The sequence below is a fragment of the Podarcis raffonei genome, chromosome 9 (genome assembly GCF_027172205.1).
Source record: "Podarcis raffonei isolate rPodRaf1 chromosome 9, rPodRaf1.pri, whole genome shotgun sequence".
NCBI classification, from domain to species: domain Eukaryota; kingdom Metazoa; phylum Chordata; class Lepidosauria; order Squamata; family Lacertidae; genus Podarcis; species Podarcis raffonei.
Genome location: NC_070610.1, coordinates 43,849,840 through 43,871,305, shown reverse-complemented (window position 1 = coordinate 43,871,305; position 21,466 = coordinate 43,849,840). Strand labels below are relative to the sequence as shown.

The window sequence follows — 21,466 nt, the reverse complement described above, 5'->3', positions numbered from 1 at the left end:
TTACTTAAAGCAAATGGTCCATTCTGGTTTTAAAATCTTCCAAAAACAAGGCACTGTTTTAAGCAGATTACATCAGTAAGCAAACATTTACTATGCATATTGCCTCCCCAATTTATTATTAAAATTGCCAAAGGTACATCAAATGCATTGAAGGGGAAAGTGGTTCAGTGGAAATGTTCTGTTGGAAGGGCTAACAGGAAAAGGGAAAGAGGCCCCAATCTAGAAAGAAAAGGGGAGGAAGCATCTAGATGCACAAGGTACTGCTTATTGGCCCAATGTGTTCAGAAGAGAATCTTCCTCAGGAGCACTACACAATATTCTGTGCTCCTCTTCAGGTTTCCTCCCCTTTTTAAGGAAACCTAAACATGAAAACAATGGACACAATCCAGCCAAAGTCATGTATTTTAGGACCCACTCAGATTAAGTTCAGCATCTACTTAACTTGAGGAGCTCATGCCCAAATAGGGTTAGTTGAGTACTGACTACTGTATACGGATTAAATGGTAACAACAGTGCATCATCTACACGGTTTATTTGAGATCAGCTGAGTTGCCTAATGTAATATTCTTGGAACACTCAAAGCAATATTCTTCATTTATCAAATCAGCACATTTCTTCTACTGCCTTGCAATACATTTCAGCACAGTCATTTAGTGTGCCAAAAATATTGGGAGTTAGTTTTTAGCAATTGCACTCTGAGTAGAAAAGCCAACATTATTTTTTAATTTTTAGAATCCATGTGATCTCTCTCCAAAGGATGATCTCATCCAGTCATAAGCAACTCCCTTTGAAAATATCCACCATAAAATGATTCAAACTGCTTCTAGTCAGCACACTATGGAATTTACATAATAAACTGAATTCACCATAATTTATTATTAGATTTCAAGTGCCTTACAATGGAAGGTACACATTGTTAGCGTCATGGCTCCCCTCGGGGGGGGGGGGGAATCTGCAAGCATACAGATTAGATGTAAATTAATGTAACACAGCAATGATGTACGGAAAAAAGGAATCGCAGAATCTGCAGTTTCCTACCCACTGCACCATATTTTCACTGAGAGAGGGCCGGCCCAAGGCATTTTGCTGCCTGAGGCAAATAACAAGATGGCACCCCCTTCCTCCATTTCACATATAGAAGCCAATTAGGCTGTGTATTCACCATACATTTAAAGCATACACCCCTAAAGAATCATGGGTATTGTAGTTTCTTAAGGGGGCTGAGAACCAGTGCTGCCCAGCAAGGACTGGCGTATTTGGGGGGAAGTTTTGTTGGGAGTTTTTGCTGTTGTTACTGATATTAACGGATATTACCTTTTTGTATCTTTATTTTTATGTGGAAATTGTTCGGTTTGGTTATGTAGTTTTTAATGTGTTTTATTTAATTTTATGACTACTTTGCTAGATTTGTAATTATGTAAATATTTTCATATTGTAAGCCGCCTTGAGCATTGTTTTAACTGTGGAAAGGCGGCACATAAATAAAAAGATGATGATGAGTGCTCCCCCCGGGGGTACTCAAAGGCACGCAGTACTGACACCTCTTTTTTTGTTGTCAAAAAGTATGGCACTTGCTGTAACAACTTCATGGTGAGTACCAGCACCTATTTTTCTAGGGATAAAGCACTGCTGAGAACTGCAGTTCAGTTTCCAGAATTATTTAAATGTATGGTGTATACACAGCCTTAGACTGAATCTTACTTCAATATTGACAATGGGACACCAATCTCCACTGCACCTGAGGGCACTAGACTAGCTTAGAGTGTTGCAGGCAGGTCATGTGATACACATAGTTCTGCCTGCTTGATACCCTTGGTACTTGCTGCCTGGGGCAGCCTTCTCACTCTGCCAGTGATCAATGATCAAACCAGGAGGTGATGTGCCAAACTGCGTCTCTCCAGTATATGCAATGTGAGTGGGTATGCCTTCTTTTACCCTGTTTCACAGTGCCAGATACTCTTGGGATGACAGCCTTTTTTGAGTGTAGGATGCAACACATTTGCTAGCACATCACTTCTCTTTACAGCCCCTCCTGAGCTTAAAGGTATTCATCTGAAGCAGGGAACCTCCTCACTAATGCTCCCCAAGCAATTAAGAACCCTGATTTGAATCTTGCAGTGGTCCTCCATAACTAGAAGAGCCTCCTTGCTTCCAAAGAAAGCTCTTGGCTGTAAAGATGGGCAAGGTGAAGTGCCAGAGGGGACAGGACTTGCCAGGAGTGAACACCCAAGAGGGCTTTGGTCTTTGCAATGATGGATGAATAAGTTTGTGATGTGGTAAATGAATCAACTATCTGCCAGCTAAGAACCTCAGATGCTGATTTGACTGACATGTTCTGTCTTTTAACACATCCCCTGGCAATTCCTGTTGTTTAAAGATACTCACAGGGACGCGGGTGGCGCTGTGGGTAAAAGCCTCAGCGCCTAGGGCTTGCCGATCAAAAGGTCGGCGGTTCGAATCCCCGCAGCGGGGTGCGCTCCCGTTGCTCGATCCCAGCGCCTGCCAACCTAGCAGTTCGAAAGCACCCCCAGGTGCAAGTAGATAAATAGGGACCGCTTACTAGCGGGAAGGTAAACGGCGTTTCCGTGTGCGGCTCTGGCTCGCCAGAGCAGCGATGTCACGCTGGCCACGTGACCCAGAAGTGTCTCCAGACAGCGCTGGCCCCCGGCCTCTTAAGTGAGATGGGCGCACAACCCTAGAGTCTGTCAAGACTGGCCCGTACGGGCAGGGGTACCTTTACCTTTAAAGATACTCACACAGGGACTAAACCACCTTAGTGTCCCATAGAGGGACAATCATCTATCTGCAATCACAACCATAAAGGGGCATAAATAGCTACCTTGTACTGAGTCAGATTAATTGTCCATCAACCTTAGTATTGTCAATATTGATTGGCAGAGGTTTCCCAGGGTTTCAGAGAGGAGAAATTCCCAGCCCTACCTGGAAATGCTGGGGATTGCACCAGGAACCTGGTCTCATCAAGACCATAGACCAGGGTTGGTCAGTCTCTGGTTGCTCCATTTACCTTGGAGACCTGGTATAATGTACTGGCTGAGAGATGGAGCTATGAATCAGAAGATCACTGATTTGAATCTTACTCTTGCCATGAACTCACTTGATGACCTTGGGCAAACCACACTTTATTAGTTTGAGTTCCATCTTCAACAACAAGGGGAGATAATAATACTGACTTTGTCTTACAGGGTTGTTGTAAGGTTTACAACTAGATAATGCACATGAAGCACTTCAGACACTTGAAAGTGTCATACAAGTGTTCAGCATTCTTATTATCTCTGCAGACAGAAGAGTCTCTGAAGAACTCTAAAGAACACAAGAACACTCTTAGGGTTCAGAAGACCTGGCAATCCTACACCTTCTTGACATGGCAGTCCTTTCTACATCAGAATGAAAGCTTGTTTTCCTGGTATACTGTTCCTCCATTTTCACATAGGGCCAACTTCTGAGAAACATAGATGATAAAGTGAGGATTATACCATCTTTCAAAACCATGTACAAATCAATCCTTCACTACCTTGGGGAGTTTTGAACAGTGCTTTACTTAGGAAGGTTTATTATGGCTAAAAATTGAAAGATCTCCCATGCTCTTTTCCCCAACCCTCTTTAGAAGATAATAGAGACACTGAGGTGAATGTTTCAATTCAACAATATTGTAAGAAAAAGCTCTTATTGTAGGAAAACAGTTATTCTCTTTAAAAAAAAACCTTAAGCTTTCTATCTTTGCATTCTGCAATGCATTTAAAGCAAAGGTCAAAGTGTTATTGTCATCAAAGAGTATCTGAAGAGGAAATGACTCAATGAACCTGCTGTGCTATAAGACCCACACATATATAAAATAACATATATTAAAGTGTAAACTTTGCAGGATTTGGATTTGACCTTTAAAAACTTGAAACAGTAACTCTAGCTATTTAAGAATTAAAACCAGAGGTAAAGAGACCCTGAATCTAAGTGAGAGCCTAAAGTGACCTTTAAAACAAAACGTAGGTTATTTGTAAACCTCTTGAAAACACCAGTGGATGAGCAGGGTTTAAATCTAGCTCAGCATTCTCCAGGAAGGGGTTTATATGGGGGATCCTAACCCCCTGTCAAATTTGGCCTGCAAGGTCGATAAAGATATTCAGGAAAATGTTTCTTAATATGTTCTGCTCTGGGTATTATGAAATGTACTAGATTCATAAACAATACTTATTTCACTCCTGTTTCAAAAAAATAAACAAGGCACTTTCTTTTAGGAGAATGTGTCCCTGTCCCCAACGCTTGATTAGATGTACTGCATTCAGCTGAGTACATGCAAGGCAAGAATGATCCATGTAGACCAGAGGTGGGAGGCTTTTTTCAGCCCAAGAGCTGCATTTCCTTCTGGGCAACTTTCTGAGGACCACATGTCAGAAGCCAGAGGCAACAGTGGGTAGAGCAATGAATGTATATTTTAACATTGTACAGTGGGCTTGTTTACACACTTACACACACACACACACACACACACACACTGTATCCACCATCCTGACAAGCAAGAGGCGCTGTCAAATTTCAAGGACAAATTCCAACCAAGCAAAAGCACTTGGGGTGCAAAGGTGGGGCATTAAGGGGTGCAGCCCAGGGGAAATTCTGAAGGCCAGATAGACAAGCCTAGCAGGCCCCCTTTGGCCACTGAGCCTGAGTTTCCCCATCCTTGATGTAAACAAGCTGAGGAGCATCTGTTTTGGGGGAGGGTGTTGCCTCTGTTGTTTTATTGGACTGGATTGTAGGAAGGACAGTTATGCTAGTTCAAATTATTCAAGATGGAAAAAATGTTTCAATAGCACATGCTACTCTGCTTGCATAAATACAATAACAGAAACACGTGGTTGTGTTATACATCTAAACAGAGATGATGAAATCCAAACACTGTTGAATAAATACTGATGCACATTGTATATTTTTATTTCCTTTCTGGTCTGGTAAACAGGTGAAATAACCTTCCAAACTTATATAATGTTGCTGTTTGAATCTTTACCACACATGTATATATATTGGACAAATAGTTATCTTACAGTTACAATGCTGCTGTAAATGTGACTTATGTATCAAGGTGTATATTTGAATATTACTCCCTCAAACATAAATCAAAAGCTGTCTCCCCATCTCCTTTTTCACTTCTTACTATGTGAATACATACACACAAACAATATATTCACACACACACACATATTGTGGTAAAAGATCACTTTGAAAAGGCAGCTGGGCTTGATGAAGGTTCTAGTCTTGGTATTCAAGAGAGGAATGGCCACAGTTCCCAGCTCTTGAAGTAAGCAAGCATGGGGCAAAACCCTTGTCATTTTTGGTGACCTAGAGATGGTGCTCAGTACAAAGGAATCCAGCTTTTTTTGGAGCAGAGGAGGGAGGGCAGCCTTTCCTGTTTTTCTGCCAGTTGTCAAACCACCACCACCACCACCAAGCAAGGCCACTGTCTTCCCAACTGGTAGACAGCTTTATGAATGTCTGTATTTATGCTATCTACATATTCATTCCAAATAAAGCCCTTTACAGATGTTCTTTCCAGGCAGCATGCATTCGGTGGCACTCTTGTGGCAGGCTCTGTGCCCGATCTACACACATTCATCTGAACATCAGAAGAGAGTGTATGTGTGGGTTGGCCATCTTCAGACATTCAAACAGATGTGTGTAGGTTGAGAAAGAGCCTGATGCTACAATGTCATTCCACAACAAGCCTGCTTATACTAGGATGGCAACATATCCTACATTAGAGGAAAGTCCTCTGTTTTGAATGTCCAGTCCAAATCTGCTTTAAAGACAGTGGACCATAAAAAGGGAGAGCAGGGTTCTTGAAACTGTCTATCAACAGTTAGCAGCACCTGGTCAGCAGAGTCAACAGGCACACAAGTCTTCCGCAGTATGGTGAAGTGTATGTATCATTTTGTTATTTTGTTTCTAAATTTGTGACCGTTTGTATAATATATCATATGTGATTTTTATGCAAATTATTGTCCTCTTTTTTGAATGATGCACGTCCTCTGTTTTGGCAACGCATAAGTGGGCAACCCTGGTTTATACTGCACAGGGATACTGCCAGCATCAAAACTTGGTTCTCAGAATTCTGCAGCAAGATAACTGTTACAATATTATTTTTAAATGTTATAAAAAAATTTGCACAAAGGGCTTTTCAATTTCCCCCTACATTTCCATTTATCCCCTGACATTTTTCATTTTTCTTCTTTTACCGCTGGGATTCTGCTCTGGTATGAGATTTCCTCCACCCGCAAGAGTTGGTAACCATATGACATCACTAGGCTGGGCCTTGTGACATCACCAGGCCATGGAATGCCGCTGGCTCAGCAGCCATCCTTAGAAATGGCAAATCCGTTGGAGACCTGTTGTCCTGATAGATTCAGCTCAATCAGATAAAGATGAAAGGAAGGACTATCTGAACCACAGAAGACATCTACAGTTATGAGACAGCTGCTGCTAAGATTGCAGAAGCACTTGCAGACATTGTCAGGAGAAACGTAGAAACTGGGGCACTTAAAAAAACACACAAAAAACACCCCACCAGACTGACCTGTCAGCAATTTGAAGTGCAAATCATTAACAACAAGGCTTTTTAAGCCTGAGCATTTGTTCTGTTAAGGCAATTGCACAGGAAACATCCAACACCAGCATAGTTTACTTCTGAATATATACCTGTAAGCAAAGTCCTGATTTTGTAAAAAAATGAGCAGCACACCTGTGAATATTTAAAATAGCTGTCCAAAAATGAGCTCTAGTTCAAAATCTCTGGGAACAAAGACATTATATGGAATATAACTAAGGAAAGCCTCACTCAGAAGGTATGATTCACCATTTTTCTGGTCTAGAACATTTCAAACAAGTCAAAAAAGTTTTTATATTGAAAATAGATAGTCATGAACAATCTAATATTTCAATCTGAAGGTTAATATAAGCCCACCAGTCAGCCTGCAAAGAAAGATCAGCAGTGGTTTCTGTAAGAAAACCTCTATTAATTGCTCCCTTTCCAGCTTATTGATGAGTTAGATATCAAACACCACTACCATCAGCATTTTTTTTACATAATTACTTAAAGCACACACACAAGACAAATGGTTTGCTAATGTATTTCTAACATACATTATTTCAATACAGTGAGTTCAAAACTCAAAAAGGAATGGAGATTTAATATGTGTCTTCTGAACATTTTCATTTAAGCTACAAATGGACCGATAGGCCATCATAATGCACAAGCATATATTTCGAAGAAAATCATTACAACCCATATTAATATAAAACTAGCAACAAATTAAGCTCTGCATTCGTAGCAGAGCCCACAAATCTTGGCAGGACTTGGGAGCAAACCACTTGTCTATAAGCCAACAAGGTGAAGCTTTCATGCTCTCCTCTCAACAGGTTCCTTGCTTGGTGACAACCAGTATATGTATGAGTGTAGCAACCCATCCTCTAATGCTGTGTACAAGGGTAGCCTCATACCATTTTGAAAGGTGTTTTGTTGTTGTTGTTGTTTTAAATCATCCAATGGTGTATACCGGAGGCTTTCCCCAATAGTCACAACAATTAAATTTCTAATCACTGGTGATAAAAATTAATCATATCATCAGGATGCTAAATAAGACATTTTATTTCTTTATAACTGAATTATTAATAATAAAATCTCCCTCTCCAGAAACTCACACTTATTATTCATGAAAGCAGAAAGTGGGCATGCTTTTTCCTTCTTCTCAACAACTTATTCCTATATTTGTATTCAAACATTACCCACAAATACTTGTGCTTTGTGAATGAAAAATAAACCTCATATCACCAGGTATGCTGTTGGAAATTTTCTCAAAATCTCTATTAAGTATAATTGCATACTGAATATTTTATGCAGGGTACAACCTCATTTTTCGGAATAGCCTGAGAGACATCCAGACTTGCCCAGTCATCAGTAGCTTACCAAGACAAGCACGCTGTTTACAAATGTTTTCGTATAATAGGTCTACCTAGAATACACAGTACATCCAAACAACATGTTCTGGATAAATGGGGGAAGCCGGAGTGGATAGACAGAAATAGAAAGAGAGCCAGAAAATGAATAGACCCACCTTAAAATATCCAGAAATAATTAAAAGAAAGAGATTAGAAGAAAAGACAACATGTTGCCCGAAATGCCCGAAAGCAGATATGCTACATACAGTGGTACCTCGGGTTACAAACACTTCAGGTTACAGACTCCGCTAACCCGAAAGTAGTACCTCGGGTTAAGAACTTTACCACAGGATGAGAACAAGAAATCTCACACCGGCAGCGGCAGCAGGAGGCCCCATTAGCTAAAGTGGTACCTCAGGTTAAGAATGGTTTCAGTTTGAGAACGGACCTCTGGAATGAATTAAGTTCGTAACCAGAGGTACCACTGTATTTAGAATGCACCAGTAATACAGATATTTTGGAGATTAACACTAAGTAAGATTAATGAAGGTGAAGATTCCATGATAGTTACTTCATAAACCGCTTAGAGGCTTTATTACAATCAAATGGTATATAATGTTTTGTAAATAAATATTTTGTTTTTAGATTGGAGACTGAAAAATAACTTAGTCTGCAAATTTAACCCCACTTACTTGGGAGTAAGCCCCACTAAAATCTGTGGGACTTACTTCAGAGTAAACATGGTTAGGATTGCAGCCATATTTATTACTTATTAAAAGCAGCTAAAAGTTTAAACATGCAGAATCGGAAGAATGCTAATGAATTGGGAAATTTGCCTCTAGGAAAATGATAAAATTGTAGAAGTTAGCTTTTTCAATCCAAAAGAGTAATGGGAAGTTTGGTGCAGCCAAAATAAGAAGGATTTAGCAAACCCTCGTCAGCTGAGAAGTGGATGGCTAAATCCTGTTTTGGCTATAAGCACTTGTTTGTGCAGCCAAGGCAGAATTGAACCCCAGCCACCCCTCATCACAAGTGACACCAGCTGTTGTGACAGGTGGAAAATGGAAATCCTGGGGTGGGGGGCAAGATTAGCTCATAGCCCAGAGGTTTCCCTACTTCTGCTTTAGGAATCCCCATCCCATGTTTGAGGCTTCCTCATGCCTGCTGATACTGCATTCTTGTGCATGGATGATGCTGTGTACCATACAATCCACACTTGGAGAGCAACAGTTCTTTACCCAGTTCTACATATGGGAGGCTAGTAGCAAGCCCACTCACCTGAGGGCAGATGCAGGCTTAGAGCACAACACTTGATACATGAAGCCTGTATGATGTCCCTACATTCTGAATTGCAGCATCCTCTAGGGCAGGGGTCAGCAAACTTTTTCAGCAGGAGGCCAGTCGACTGTCCCTCAGACCCTTTGGGGGGCTGCACTATATTTTTTTTTGGGGGGAATGCCCCACAAATAGCCCAGAGATGCATTTTAAATAAAAGGACACATTCTACTCATGTAAAAACACGCTGATTCCCGGACCGCCCGTGGACCGGATTTAGAAGGCAATTGGGCCGGATCCGGCCCCCAGGCCTTAAGTTTGCCTACCCATGCTCTAGGTTATCCCAAATCTGTAGCCGTTCCAAGTATGGAACTGTAAAAAGCTCACAAAGAGGAACCAGAAATATTTTGCAATAATTTGATAGTGGTTGTTAGAAAGTCAACATCAGTACATCACAGTAATTAGCTATTAAAGCCCTCTTTGTTGTAACTAAAACGAGGCAACTTCACAACTAAAAAAAGAAAGCTGAATATTTTAAAAATCAATCTGGTACCTGATAGCTTCATAAGAAGTTCGGATGCTGCTTTGACAGACATGTCCTGCTGCAATGCATTCGCTGGCACTTCTTGTGGCTTGAGATTCTCCTCAGGAAGGCTTGGGGCAGATGTTTCAGGCTCAGGACTAAAAACGTAAGTAGATTTAGGAAAAGTGGAACTTGCATTTTCCTCATCTTTCGGTTCATCTTTCACTTTAAATGTAGGAGGCAAGGATTCTTTTTGATTTGCAGCTGTTAACAGAAGGGGAGGAAAAGGTTCAGTGAAGTGCGTAAATGTATAATCAGAAGACAGCAAGTTCACAAGAGTCATGGGATGATGGTGCAGGGCAGGGAACTCTACACAGAAAACCAAATTGGGCAGGCTTCAAGAGGCAACAAGTACTGATAAATTCCTACACAAAATCCTACACAAAAGGCAACCAGATAGCTGATGCCTTCTGAATGCCAATCCTAGAATATACTTTCTGATGCAGTCTGAGGGAAGAAGCACTAATTCATCCCACTGGTTAATCTATTGGAATTCCAAAAAGTTAGGATCCTCACTAGGCAGTAATGCTTCAAGCTGCCTTTGGAGTTCTGTTGCATCCATGAAGCAGCGCTACATCATTTTTAAAAAACCTTTGTCAGGTTTTGGGACAATGGAGATAAGTGTCTCACAGAACAACAGAGGGAGCTCCCCACCCCCCAAGCCCATAGGATTCCTCAAATAATGCCTGCAGTGGCAGGATATGCAGCTTGCTCCAATCAGACATATAGCTGTCTAGCCCTGGCACTTTTTCCTTTCTTTAATTGCACCCTTTCTATTTTGCTCATTTGCAGAGAAGCCTGCAACGCATCGATCTGGGCCAAAGCAAGCTGGGTGGCTGGGGATAAAGTTCAATTTTGCAGAAAAGGCTGACAGGGAACTATCCTCAGGCTCCATCTAAGTTTTTGCCGTTGTTCATATTATAATAAATGGAAATACTCTCCTAAAACATTGCTAGTAAATTTCGCAAGCCCACTAAATAAAACATCATCGCCTGCTGTTTTATGAGCTGGAACTCTGTTAAGTATCGCAGTGCTGGTCAAATGTACAATTCCACACACTATTTTGGATACACATTGCTCTGATCAATGGGTTTAATTTCTTCCTTTAGCATAACATCTTTCCCCTTGTGTGGCATTGACATATCTACCAAGTTTATATTTTCATCTTTCAGATATATTCCATTCCTTCAGTGACTTTATAACATGTTGCTAGGTAACAGTGCACACAAGTCAGGTTTCAGGACCTTTCGTTAAGACACTATAAAATGAGCGCATGGGCCTTTTTTGCATGAAAAATGCACATTGGGGGCCTTTACTATTCCTGTCTGTTGAACACTGAAGATCAATTTCTAAATAAAAAAACATGAAGAGTGAGACTGTATTCTGTCTGTATTATGTTCTACTCTCCCCCTAAAATACTTCTTGTTGCCTTTCTTTCAGCCAAAACAGGCTCTGCTATCACCAAGTCAGTAGAGGTAAGGTTGAAAGTTACTGAACGCATGGCATATATTTAAGCAGTGTTATTCTAAAATGCCAGAGCAGTAGCACAAATTGGTTACAAACCTTTGGATTTGGGTTTGAAAAAGGGGGAAGGGATATCAGTGTGTTCCTAATTCTAAACACTTATCAGTTCCTCATAATTTTATGTCAGTATAATCCAATGCATGTTTAAAAGGTAAAGGTAAAGGGACCCCTGACCATTAGGTCCAGTCGTGGCCGACTCTGGGGTTGCGGCACTCATCTCGCTTTATTGGCCGAGGGAGCTGGCGTACAGCTTCTGGGTCATGTGGCCAACATGACTTAAGACGCTTCTGGCGAACCAGAGCAGCGTACGGAAACACCATTTACCTTCCCGCCGGAGCGGTACCTATTTATCTACTTGCACTTTGACGTGCTTTCAAACTACTAGGTTGGCAGGAGCAGGGACCGAACAACGGGAGCTCACCCCGTCACAGGGTTTAACCCACAGCACCAGCTGTGTCCCTTCAATGCATGTTTACTTGGAAGTAAATCCCAATACTGCACTTACTCCCTAGGAAGTATACCTCTTAGAAATCTAGTAGAAGTTGCTTGCTCTTAGCATATCAAACTGCATTTGTTAAGCATCTTTAATTGTCAATTCGTCTTTACAAATCTTCTCTCCATCCTACGTTTGCCAATAGCAGTTTTTGTAACCCCAGAAATCCAACATTTAGGGCAAATCAAGACAATGAAGCATGGGTGTGCATTGTGGCCACCATCAGCCTAAGTCAGCATGGCCAGTGGGCAGGGATTATGGAAGCCTCGATGACACCATATTGGCTCCCCTTTCTACAAGCCCACCCTTCTCTACATTCCTCCCCGTCTTCAGTGCAGCAGATGGCTCTTCGGTGAAGGAACTTTTCAGTGTTGACACACCTGTTATGGAATGCTCTCCCCAGAGAGGCTTTCCCCTTTCCCTTCACCAAGTGAGGTTTTTCAGAAAAAGTCTGAAGTACTAGCAATAGTCATAATAAATGGCATATCTGCATATTCCATTGCATCAGCAACAAAAAAGAAAATGAAAGTTATTTTTCCCAGATCCTCATGGATCCACTAGGAACAATATAAATTGTTGCGATTTGCGGGGGGGGGGGGGGCGCTAAACATTTGGGAAAGAAGCATGAATAGGTGTATGTGTCAATCTGAACCTATTCTGTGGTTTATTACTGTAGATCATGGCATAGGTAAGAAAACTGACATAACTCTAAAAGGACAGGAGACCCTCCATGATGAACTCTGGTGACCTTGGTACAAGTCTGATTCCAGCCTCATCTCCTGGAGGGCATTCAAGAAATTCAGAGTCCCTCAGACCTGGCATAAAGGTCAACACATGTAAATTCAGTTGCCAGTACAGCCTATTTACCACCTGAATGGGGGCCATCAAGATAATTTGAAGGCAAGGGGCAAACAAAGGGTGACCAGTTTAGACATCATGCACTAGGATAATATCCTTTTCAAACTAATTTGCAACATGGGCGAGGTAAGAAATGGGAGGGAAACTCTGGAAGAAAGACAATAAGAACTGCAGGAATTGCTCATCTCAAGGCCCCCTCCCCCACTAAGATGCATTAGCAAGAAATATTATAAAACACCAGGATTTTCAGGTTTTAGTTGGGTTCTCCCAGTTCCATTGAAAGCAACTCACACAACGCTCCCAAGGAATCAGCACAAATCCATTTCGCTTAAGGACAGGTATTCTCCCCCCCCCCCCGCATTTCTTAACTTACTATTAGGGTGAGTCCTGCTGGCCCAAATTGCCACGCTCACTTTTGTAGGCTTTGAGAATACTCAGCGATTTCCCCACTCTTTAGGTGTGTAGGTGTTGTAGGGTTTACAGCCTGCTTAAATTGTAATTTTTCTGTCTGAAGCAGCATTTATATATTCTGCCATTTTCATTTCATATAATAAACCAAGCTTTCTTTATTCTTTTTGTGTAAGAACTTCTTATGGGCATGGGGTTGAGGGCAATCACATATTCATAAACGGATGCATGTTATGACTCCAGCAAAAGATCCTAAATTTCTCGTTATGGTGTGTGTATGAATATGTGAGTGCTGGACACGCACATCAGTTCAAACACATACTGTAACAGAAGGGAAGTTTCAGAGTTTTACACTCTTTTTTGAACACAAACCTGTAAGTGAAGACAGTCAGAATGACAGACCCCCAACATGGCAAGAAGCAGAGTTGCAAAATATTCTGCACATCACTCTGCAAGAGCATCATGATTAGTGATATCCCAGTGCTGGCACCCTGCCAAACTGGTCAACACTTTAGTTATGTGATCACACCAGTGATTTAACTGCCTGCTGTCGTGGTCCCACAAGACATTTGGGCATCAGTGCAGCTGCATAGCTAATGCATAACAATTTAGGGCAAATGATTATGTTCTTTTGAATGCTCAGATACAAAAACTGAAATCACATTATTAATTTGCAGAGGGATGTGCTGCATTAGTCTGTTCTGCAGCAAAACCAACCATGTTAGCCTTATAGCACTTTAAAAACTAGCAAATTAATCATGGCATGAGCTTTCATTGATTAAGAGCCAAATTTCAGCAGAGAGGGACAACAGAGAAGTAGGACCACTTCATCAGCTCTGCTGAGAAGTCTGATCCATTCCTGTTATCTGGCAATAGCCGTTCCATCAAGCTGCAGTGAGGGAGAAAGGAGAAGGAGAGGCACACCATCAGCTCTCTTGAGAAATCTGCTCTATCCTGTTTTCCCACTCCAACTATCAACTTGTAACAGCCATTCCTGTCAGGTTGCAGTGGGGCAGGGAGAAGGGAAAAGAGACCACTTCATCAGCTCAGCTGAGAGAGTAGCAACTTTTGGCTCCTCTTCTCCTTAAACTCTTTCCATTACAGCTGGTTATTATAAGAACTTTGTAACCAAAGGAGTAATCCCAACCAAGATCCAATGGGATGAGGCAGGTTGGAAGTCCACAATCCTGGTTCAGGTGGAGATACACTTAGCAGGGGCTCAGCTGAAGAAGTCCTTAAAAGGGGTGTGGCAAGGGGAGACTTACCACTAAGCCCAATTCCTTTCAGGTCAGTCACATGATCTTGGAAATTGCACTGGAAAAAGGGTGCTGTCTATTTTAAAGGCTTGTTTTCCCTCTGCTGGGCTCAGGCCAACTCAGCTGGCAGTGGTCCCACTCCAGAGCTAAGTCTGGAATAGGGATAAATTTCACCGGAATATTTTATCCTGTGAATTACACTGGCTTCCTATAATTTGGATTGCTCTGCCCCTATAAATGCTTGAATTTGCTTTTTCTCTCCTGACTCCCAATTCTTTTTCCTTTTGTGTTGCATCATTGGATTGTAAGCCTAAAGGCAGGGACTGTTTTATTACTGATCCTTGTAAGGCTCTGAAAACCTTTTCAGCTGAAATAAAAGCACCTGAAATAAATACATAAATTAGTTAGCCTTGAAAGTGCTCCAGGATTCCTTGTTGTTGTTGCACTATTAATGTAAATGCAAGGTGGGGAGACACCTGAGATCCATTGCCTCAAAATATAAAACAGGGACATAAAACTGAGGTGTCTTATATGAGTTGAGGAACTTCAGCCCACATCTCAAATACCCAAGAGTAGAGATGCTTGAAGAATTCAATCTTTGCCACTCACTATATGAAGTAACCTTAGATTCATGTGCCAACTGAAACTTAAATATTCACTTCTCTGAATATTGCAAGACAGTTCTCAGTTTTTATTATAAATTTATTTGGAATATTTCCAACCTGTTCTCTGTTAAATATAATCCCAGAGCATGCTACAACATAATGCACATAATGCATAAGAATTCCAATCATGGGCATATTTACTTGGGACTCAATTCTATTGACCTTGGAGTCTCTGTGACCCTAGTTCCCGGTAACATTTAGAACTTATTCTGAGAGAAAAATATGAGTTAAATATGTCTTAAAACTTGTGTTTAAATACATACTTTGTAAGAATTTAACAGGGTGGCATAGTGAGTAAAAACATGAAAAACGGGATGCAGACCAGAAGCAGAGTTTTGTCATCCTTACCTGAGAGCTTCATGAGAAAATCTGATGCCATCTTGACAGAGATGTCCTGGCTGAAAAGTGCCGACGCTGTATTGGTCACAAAGTCAATGGAGTCTTTTAGCTTTGTGTTGTTGGTGATTCTGTCAACAACACTGAGAGCGAAGGTTGGGGTGGAGGTGCTGCTGTCATCTTTGGGCTCTTCTTTTATTAGCAGAGGTGGGACAGTAGATCCAGCCACCTCAGGAGTTTTAGAGGTGGCCGCAGTCCCTGCGTGGTCTGTTGCCCCATCCATCTGCTGCCCCATTCTGGAGTTGTCACTTAGCAATGGCGACCCCTTGACATCCATTTCTGGGATCTCTTCCTTCACTTTGGCTTCTGTCCTCAGGAAGTGCTGGTGGCAGCGCATGTGGAGTTTGAGGCTGAAGTGGCGAGAGGAGGTAAATGGGCATAGCTGGCACTGAAATGTCTCTCCCCGGTCTTGATGTTGGTGAACCTGATTAAGCGGTTGATGATTAAGTAACAGTGACAACAACAGCAACAACATCTCTCAGACAAATAGCAGAAACTTATTTCAGACCAATACTGTGCATATCTCCTACTGGCTGCCTTCCTGCCTCCTTAGTGCTTATAGAGCTCAGTACATTTTATTTGCACATCTCAAAAGACCTTAACAAAGGAGGTCAGCATGATGAGCTGAGATTGACTCTCCTGTCTATATGTGACAATTTAATGATGAATATTTCACAGTACACATCTTTGTTCAGAGGTCACGGGTTAAAAGTCACAGAATTATTCAAGAGCAAGCTGCAAAGCACATTGCTTCTCAGATTAGTTCCAAAAGCAATTATGTCCTGTAATATATCTATCTATCTATCTATCTATCTATCTATCTATCTATCCTATCTATATCTATCTCTGTGTGTATATAAGTGTGTGTTTGTGTGTGTGTTTACACACTGTAGGGAATAAAGACTAGGTCATAAGGACTGATTCACTGGAAAGAGAGAGAGTTCCAAGGAATCAGTCCTTATGACCTAGCCTTTATTCCCTACAGTGTATAAAACTCTAAGAACTCCATCCTTGGTCACGTTTACTTGTGAATAAATTCCATTGACTTTAGTGTATCTGTATCCCCAGTTCATGAGTTCTATTGCTGCTGCCTTTCCAGTTGATGGCAGCCAGCATCTAAATCATGTTGATGAGGAGGAGGAGGAGGAGGAGGAGGAGGAGGAGGAGGAGGAGGAACACAGCAGGGCTGGCATCTTTGCCAATCCATGCCAATGCAACATCTGCTCTGGCCACTAGGTAGCTAACTGCATTTGAAGTGGTTTGCAAAGTTCATAACTGCAAACTGATTGCTTGTTCATGGTTTAATAAATCACAACCACAATTGGACATCACACACACACACACACACACACACACACACACACACACACACAGAGCTACACTCACATACCCAAAGGGAGAATGCATGGAGATACTGAAATCTTAGGCCTTCACATGTAGAGCATGCCTTACATATTTGAGTTTCTGATAGCAGTTTAGTTAATCTATGCCTTTTATTATAGGCATCTTTGCAATGATGCACCTTCATCACACCTGCTCTGTACTTGGCACTATATTCAGGGATGGGAAACCTGTGGCCCATCAGATGTTGTTGGACTACAACTCCCATCATCCCTGAAAATATGGATGGATTCCTGAGATCCTTAAGGTTTCTATTCCTATAGCTGCAAAACACTATTAAAAACAAATTTAGAGAGTGGGACCTTTTATTAACTACATGTCATCTTCAAGCTATGCAATTTTCATCATTTTGTTGTTGTTTTTAATCTGATCATCATCTTCCAGATTACTTCTCTGAATTATCTGTTGGTGCAATTGAGAAAGCATTAACTGCACTAAGATTCCAAACTATGTCCACAGTATATTTAGAGGGGAGATAAGTTAGAATACAGTGGTACCTCTGGTTACATACTTAATTCGTTCCAGAGGTCCGTTCTTAACCTGAAACTGATCTTAACATGAGCACCACTTTAGCTAATGGGGTCTCCCGCTGCAGTCGCGCCACTGCTGCTGCGCGATTTCTGTTCTCATCCTGAAGCAAAGTTCTTAACCCGAGGTACTATTTCTGGGTTAGTGGAGTGTGTAACCTGAAGCGTATGTAACCTGAAGTGTATGTAACCCGGGGCCACTAGGTGGCGCATCGGAAGATGGCTGACAATAACATCTCTCCGACCCACACGAGGTAATTTGGAGGCTATGATGGGGGTAATTAGCCTCCTTAACCCCCCCAGGATTGTGGGGGGGACGGCCCTTGCCTGCTGTGCCCTATACCATCCCCCGAATTTGTGGGGGTGGGGGCACTAGGGATTCCGGCACTCCTTGACGCCGTCCCTGATTCGCGCCGCTAGTTGCAAGGATCTTTAAAAGAAACAATTTGGACGAGATTAATTGCACATGCTTCAAGGAAAAAGGGGAGTAAAGACTGCTGACAGAAGAGATCTCTGATAACAAGACAAGAATAAAATATGAGAAGATACGTCAAGACAAATGACTGAGGGGGGAGGGGGGAAAAACCTGCCTTCCCTTTTTTCTATGTGATTTAACAAGAATCCCCTCCCCTAATGAGTCAGAAATTAAGGACTTAAGCTGTGGATTTAAGGCTGTGTGGAGATAAACGTTCGATCCAAAGCAATGTTTCAAGATGAAGCTGGAAAGCTAAGAGTTTTGGAATGACGCAGTTAAAAATGCCGTCGCCATTTTGGGAGGCATTGTTGGAGCTCTTGGGTCTGGGAGGAGAAAGAGAGAAATAGAGCTGTTTACATATCGTGGATCAACTCCTCGGTGGGACTTAAGAGCGACAAATGCCAAAATTTACGATGGAAAGAGTGATGTTATCTACGAAGGAGATATATGGAAACCATCTGGACTTAGTGGAGGAATGGGAAATCCACACAGGATTATTATACTTGCTATCGGCTTAAGGAGACTAACAGAAGAGATCGTAAAGGAAAAAGAGAAATTATATGAACAAGATATGATGTGGAAACACCAAGATAAGACTGGATAGAATTATGAACTTTGTCTGGACTGATTGGGACTGATTTGGACATTAACGCAGTAATAAGATGATGATCTGAATCCCCCTCTGGATCTTGAAGTATGGGTTCCCCCAACAAAATTTAAAAATTTGGCTTTGTAATTTGGAATTTATGCGATGTGATTTAATTTGATGTGATTGGCCAGTTAATAAAAATTATTTAAAAAAAAAAGTGTATGTAACCTGAGGTACTACTGTATCTGTAAATTGTTGTTTATGTATTAGTGGCCAGGGAGATATCACTAAGTATTATATTGTTCCACTATAATTTCCCTAAGGACAGGTTTTTGAAAGAGATTCTTCAGACACTTTCCTTTTTTAAACAGTAGGGGGGATTGGTTATTTACTGATTGATAGGGATAATCTGAGCTCAGTCAGTAGAGAATGAGGCTTTTAAATCTCAGGGTAATGTGTTTGAGCACCACATTGGGTGAAAGATTCCTGCATTGGACTGAATGACCCTTGTGGTCCCTTCCAACTCTACAATTCCATGACTCTACATAAAGTTTCTATGTTTATTCTAGTGGCTCAATGGATCAGACAAAAATTTGTCACACAAAACGGGGTACAACGTGCTGGAGTTGATCTATGTTAAAAATGTATCTCTCAACTTGACTGTAGTGTGATGATCAATGGTTTTTAGCAAATAAATCTGACTCTTTGATGGGCTGACTATTGGCCATTCTGGCTGGGCTCATAGAGGTTGGAATCCAACAGCATTTGGAAGGCCATGGGTTTCTCATCTCATGGATAATTACATTTTCGCCCTTATAATGTTATAAGTGATGTGTAGCTATATGTACTAGACCAAGGCTCTTATCAAGAAAAGCTTGGCACAGACTGATATTTTGTGTTCGTTTAGGCACAAACATCTCACAGGGGACCTCTCTGAAAAATTATTGCAAAGCTTAGCTGCATGTATACAATCCCTTGCATGCAAGCAAATGGGTTTCCTGGATGGTGGCCAAACGTTGGCAAGTATTTGTTATAGATAGCAAGAAGGCTACTGCTTTCCCTGCCCAACCCCTATGCTGGAGAAAATGAATCTATTAAAATGGCACTGGGGAAAAAACAAAAAAAAACCCACCACCATGCTGGATTTTATAGCGAGTGGGTTTTTAAAGAACTGCAATGACCTCATAGACTGGATTTCTTCAATTACTAGTATCCGCTGACCTTACCTTCATGTGCGATTTTAGATTGTCCTTGCGTGCACAGCGAAATGGACACAAAGGGCATTGATGGCTTTTTAAGCCTGTATGTATAACCATGTGTCGCTTCCAGTAGCTCTTCCTTTTTATCACTAGGCCACAGATCGGACACTGGAAAGGTTTCCCACCTTCTTCTTCTGAGGCTTAGGATAAGGAGCAATAAAAAAAGAAAGAAAACATCATTAAATTGTAGTGAACGTCTCTGCCTCTATCTAAATACAGTTTTGCAAATTGTATCTCTCTCCTGTGGAAATACCTCTTGGATGCTTTTCCTTAATGTTTCATTCATCTCTGGGTACAGAACTTTTAGAACGTTGAATAATCATTTCCCTGGAATGGGGATCCTATGGGTCCAATGAAAGTGATGCTGGCAATAGAGGACAAGTGTCCCATTCATACTTTGGTCAACCAGCAGAGGATGCTACTGTGCTTTACCTAGTCTCGTGAATATAATCCTGCAGCTAAATGTTTTTGTTTTTTTTTTTTTGCTTTTGACCTATGTAATACAGAGAAAGTACTCGGCTCTTTCTTTCACTTTCTTTCACTGAAGTATTCAAAGAAAAGGGAAGTGATTAAATTACACAGTAATCCACACCTCCTGAATGAAAGCAATACTGAGCATGACATACTGCATTTGCAATACTGATGCTGAGAGATTTTAGAGCCCCTGCTGCTGCGCAATTTCATTCTGGCTCAAGGAGACCACTGATGCCACTTCAAGATTCAGAGGCAACTCTGAGGTCATTATTTAATTCATTACTCAGTTTTACCCACACATTATGTCTAGAGCTTAATTTGAGCCCTAGAATCTGCTTTCATTGTGAGCAACCAGATAAAAATGGCTAATTCCCTTCCCAAACTGCTGCTCCTTTCTCATGGATATATGAGGGATGGAACTAAAGGTGTTTCTGGTTGAAGGAATCTTTCTGTCGGAAGAAGATTCCTTCCATGGGAAATAAAGGACCCATACATATTCTACTCAGATATAAAACAACTGACTTATTCTTCAAGCTGGTCCTCACCTAAGGGACCACGGCTATGTTTAAATGGTCACAAGACTTTTCATAGAAGACTTGACTTTTGCACCAAGAATTCACTTTAGCATTTCATTACAACTCCCCCATATTAATCCCTGGAATCCTTTTTTTTTTTTTTAAGTATCATATATTATATCTGAATGCTGCTCTTCACACCTGCTGGTTAAGCTAGAGAGAAAAGCGCCTTTGAAGATACACAGAGCAATCAACCACAAAGCCACTACTTATGCATAATGCTAAAAGATGAGCCCAACAAACAATGGCTTGTTGTTAGAAGAATATGAGCAAGTACGAGACTTGGACTCACACACTGCTCATTCCCTTTCCTCTTCCTTTACATGCAAGGGGAGGAAAGGGGAAACTGTGATTTGTTACAAGCCATGACTGGAAGCTTTAAATTTCCTCCCCTCACACTTTAAAGGAAGAGGAGTCCAAGGCTAACATTTGTTCATTCTTATAAAAAGAAACCACTGTTTGCCATAACTTCTGATTCAGGCCACTGAGTCAAAAGATATAATTTATAAACAGCCTTATGTCCCAGCACCTCAAAAATTAAGTGCTTCTTTTATAAATGTGGCCATCAGTCATTACTGATAGTGGGTGCTATCAAGGCAAGGTAAAGATTTTGCAACTTGTTGAAAATGCAAAGAGGAAGAGAGGATTCTGCCCACTGAGTTGACATAATCAACCATCTGACATTATACTGCAAATTCCTAGTCCTGTTATGAGAAAGTTTACAGTGTTACCTTGGAAACAGGAGATATTTCTGTGACTGCCGAAAG

General features: G+C 41.3%; 1 protein-coding gene across 6 annotated transcripts in view; it reads right to left on the bottom strand.

The window, feature by feature from the left end:
* Positions 1–21,466, bottom strand: part of ZNF827 (zinc finger protein 827) — a 112,951-nt gene that overhangs the window by 52,774 nt on the left and 38,711 nt on the right. For all 6 annotated transcript variants that reach the window (XM_053403245.1, XM_053403244.1, XM_053403240.1 and 3 more), the window contains exons 3-5: positions 19,618–19,790; positions 15,352–15,823; positions 9,770–10,003 (exon numbers count right to left, since the gene is read on the bottom strand). In XM_053403245.1, coding sequence (XP_053259220.1) covers positions 9,770–10,003; positions 15,352–15,823; positions 19,618–19,790 — 879 coding nt within the window. The remainder of the gene's footprint in view (positions 1–9,769; positions 10,004–15,351; positions 15,824–19,617; positions 19,791–21,466) is intronic.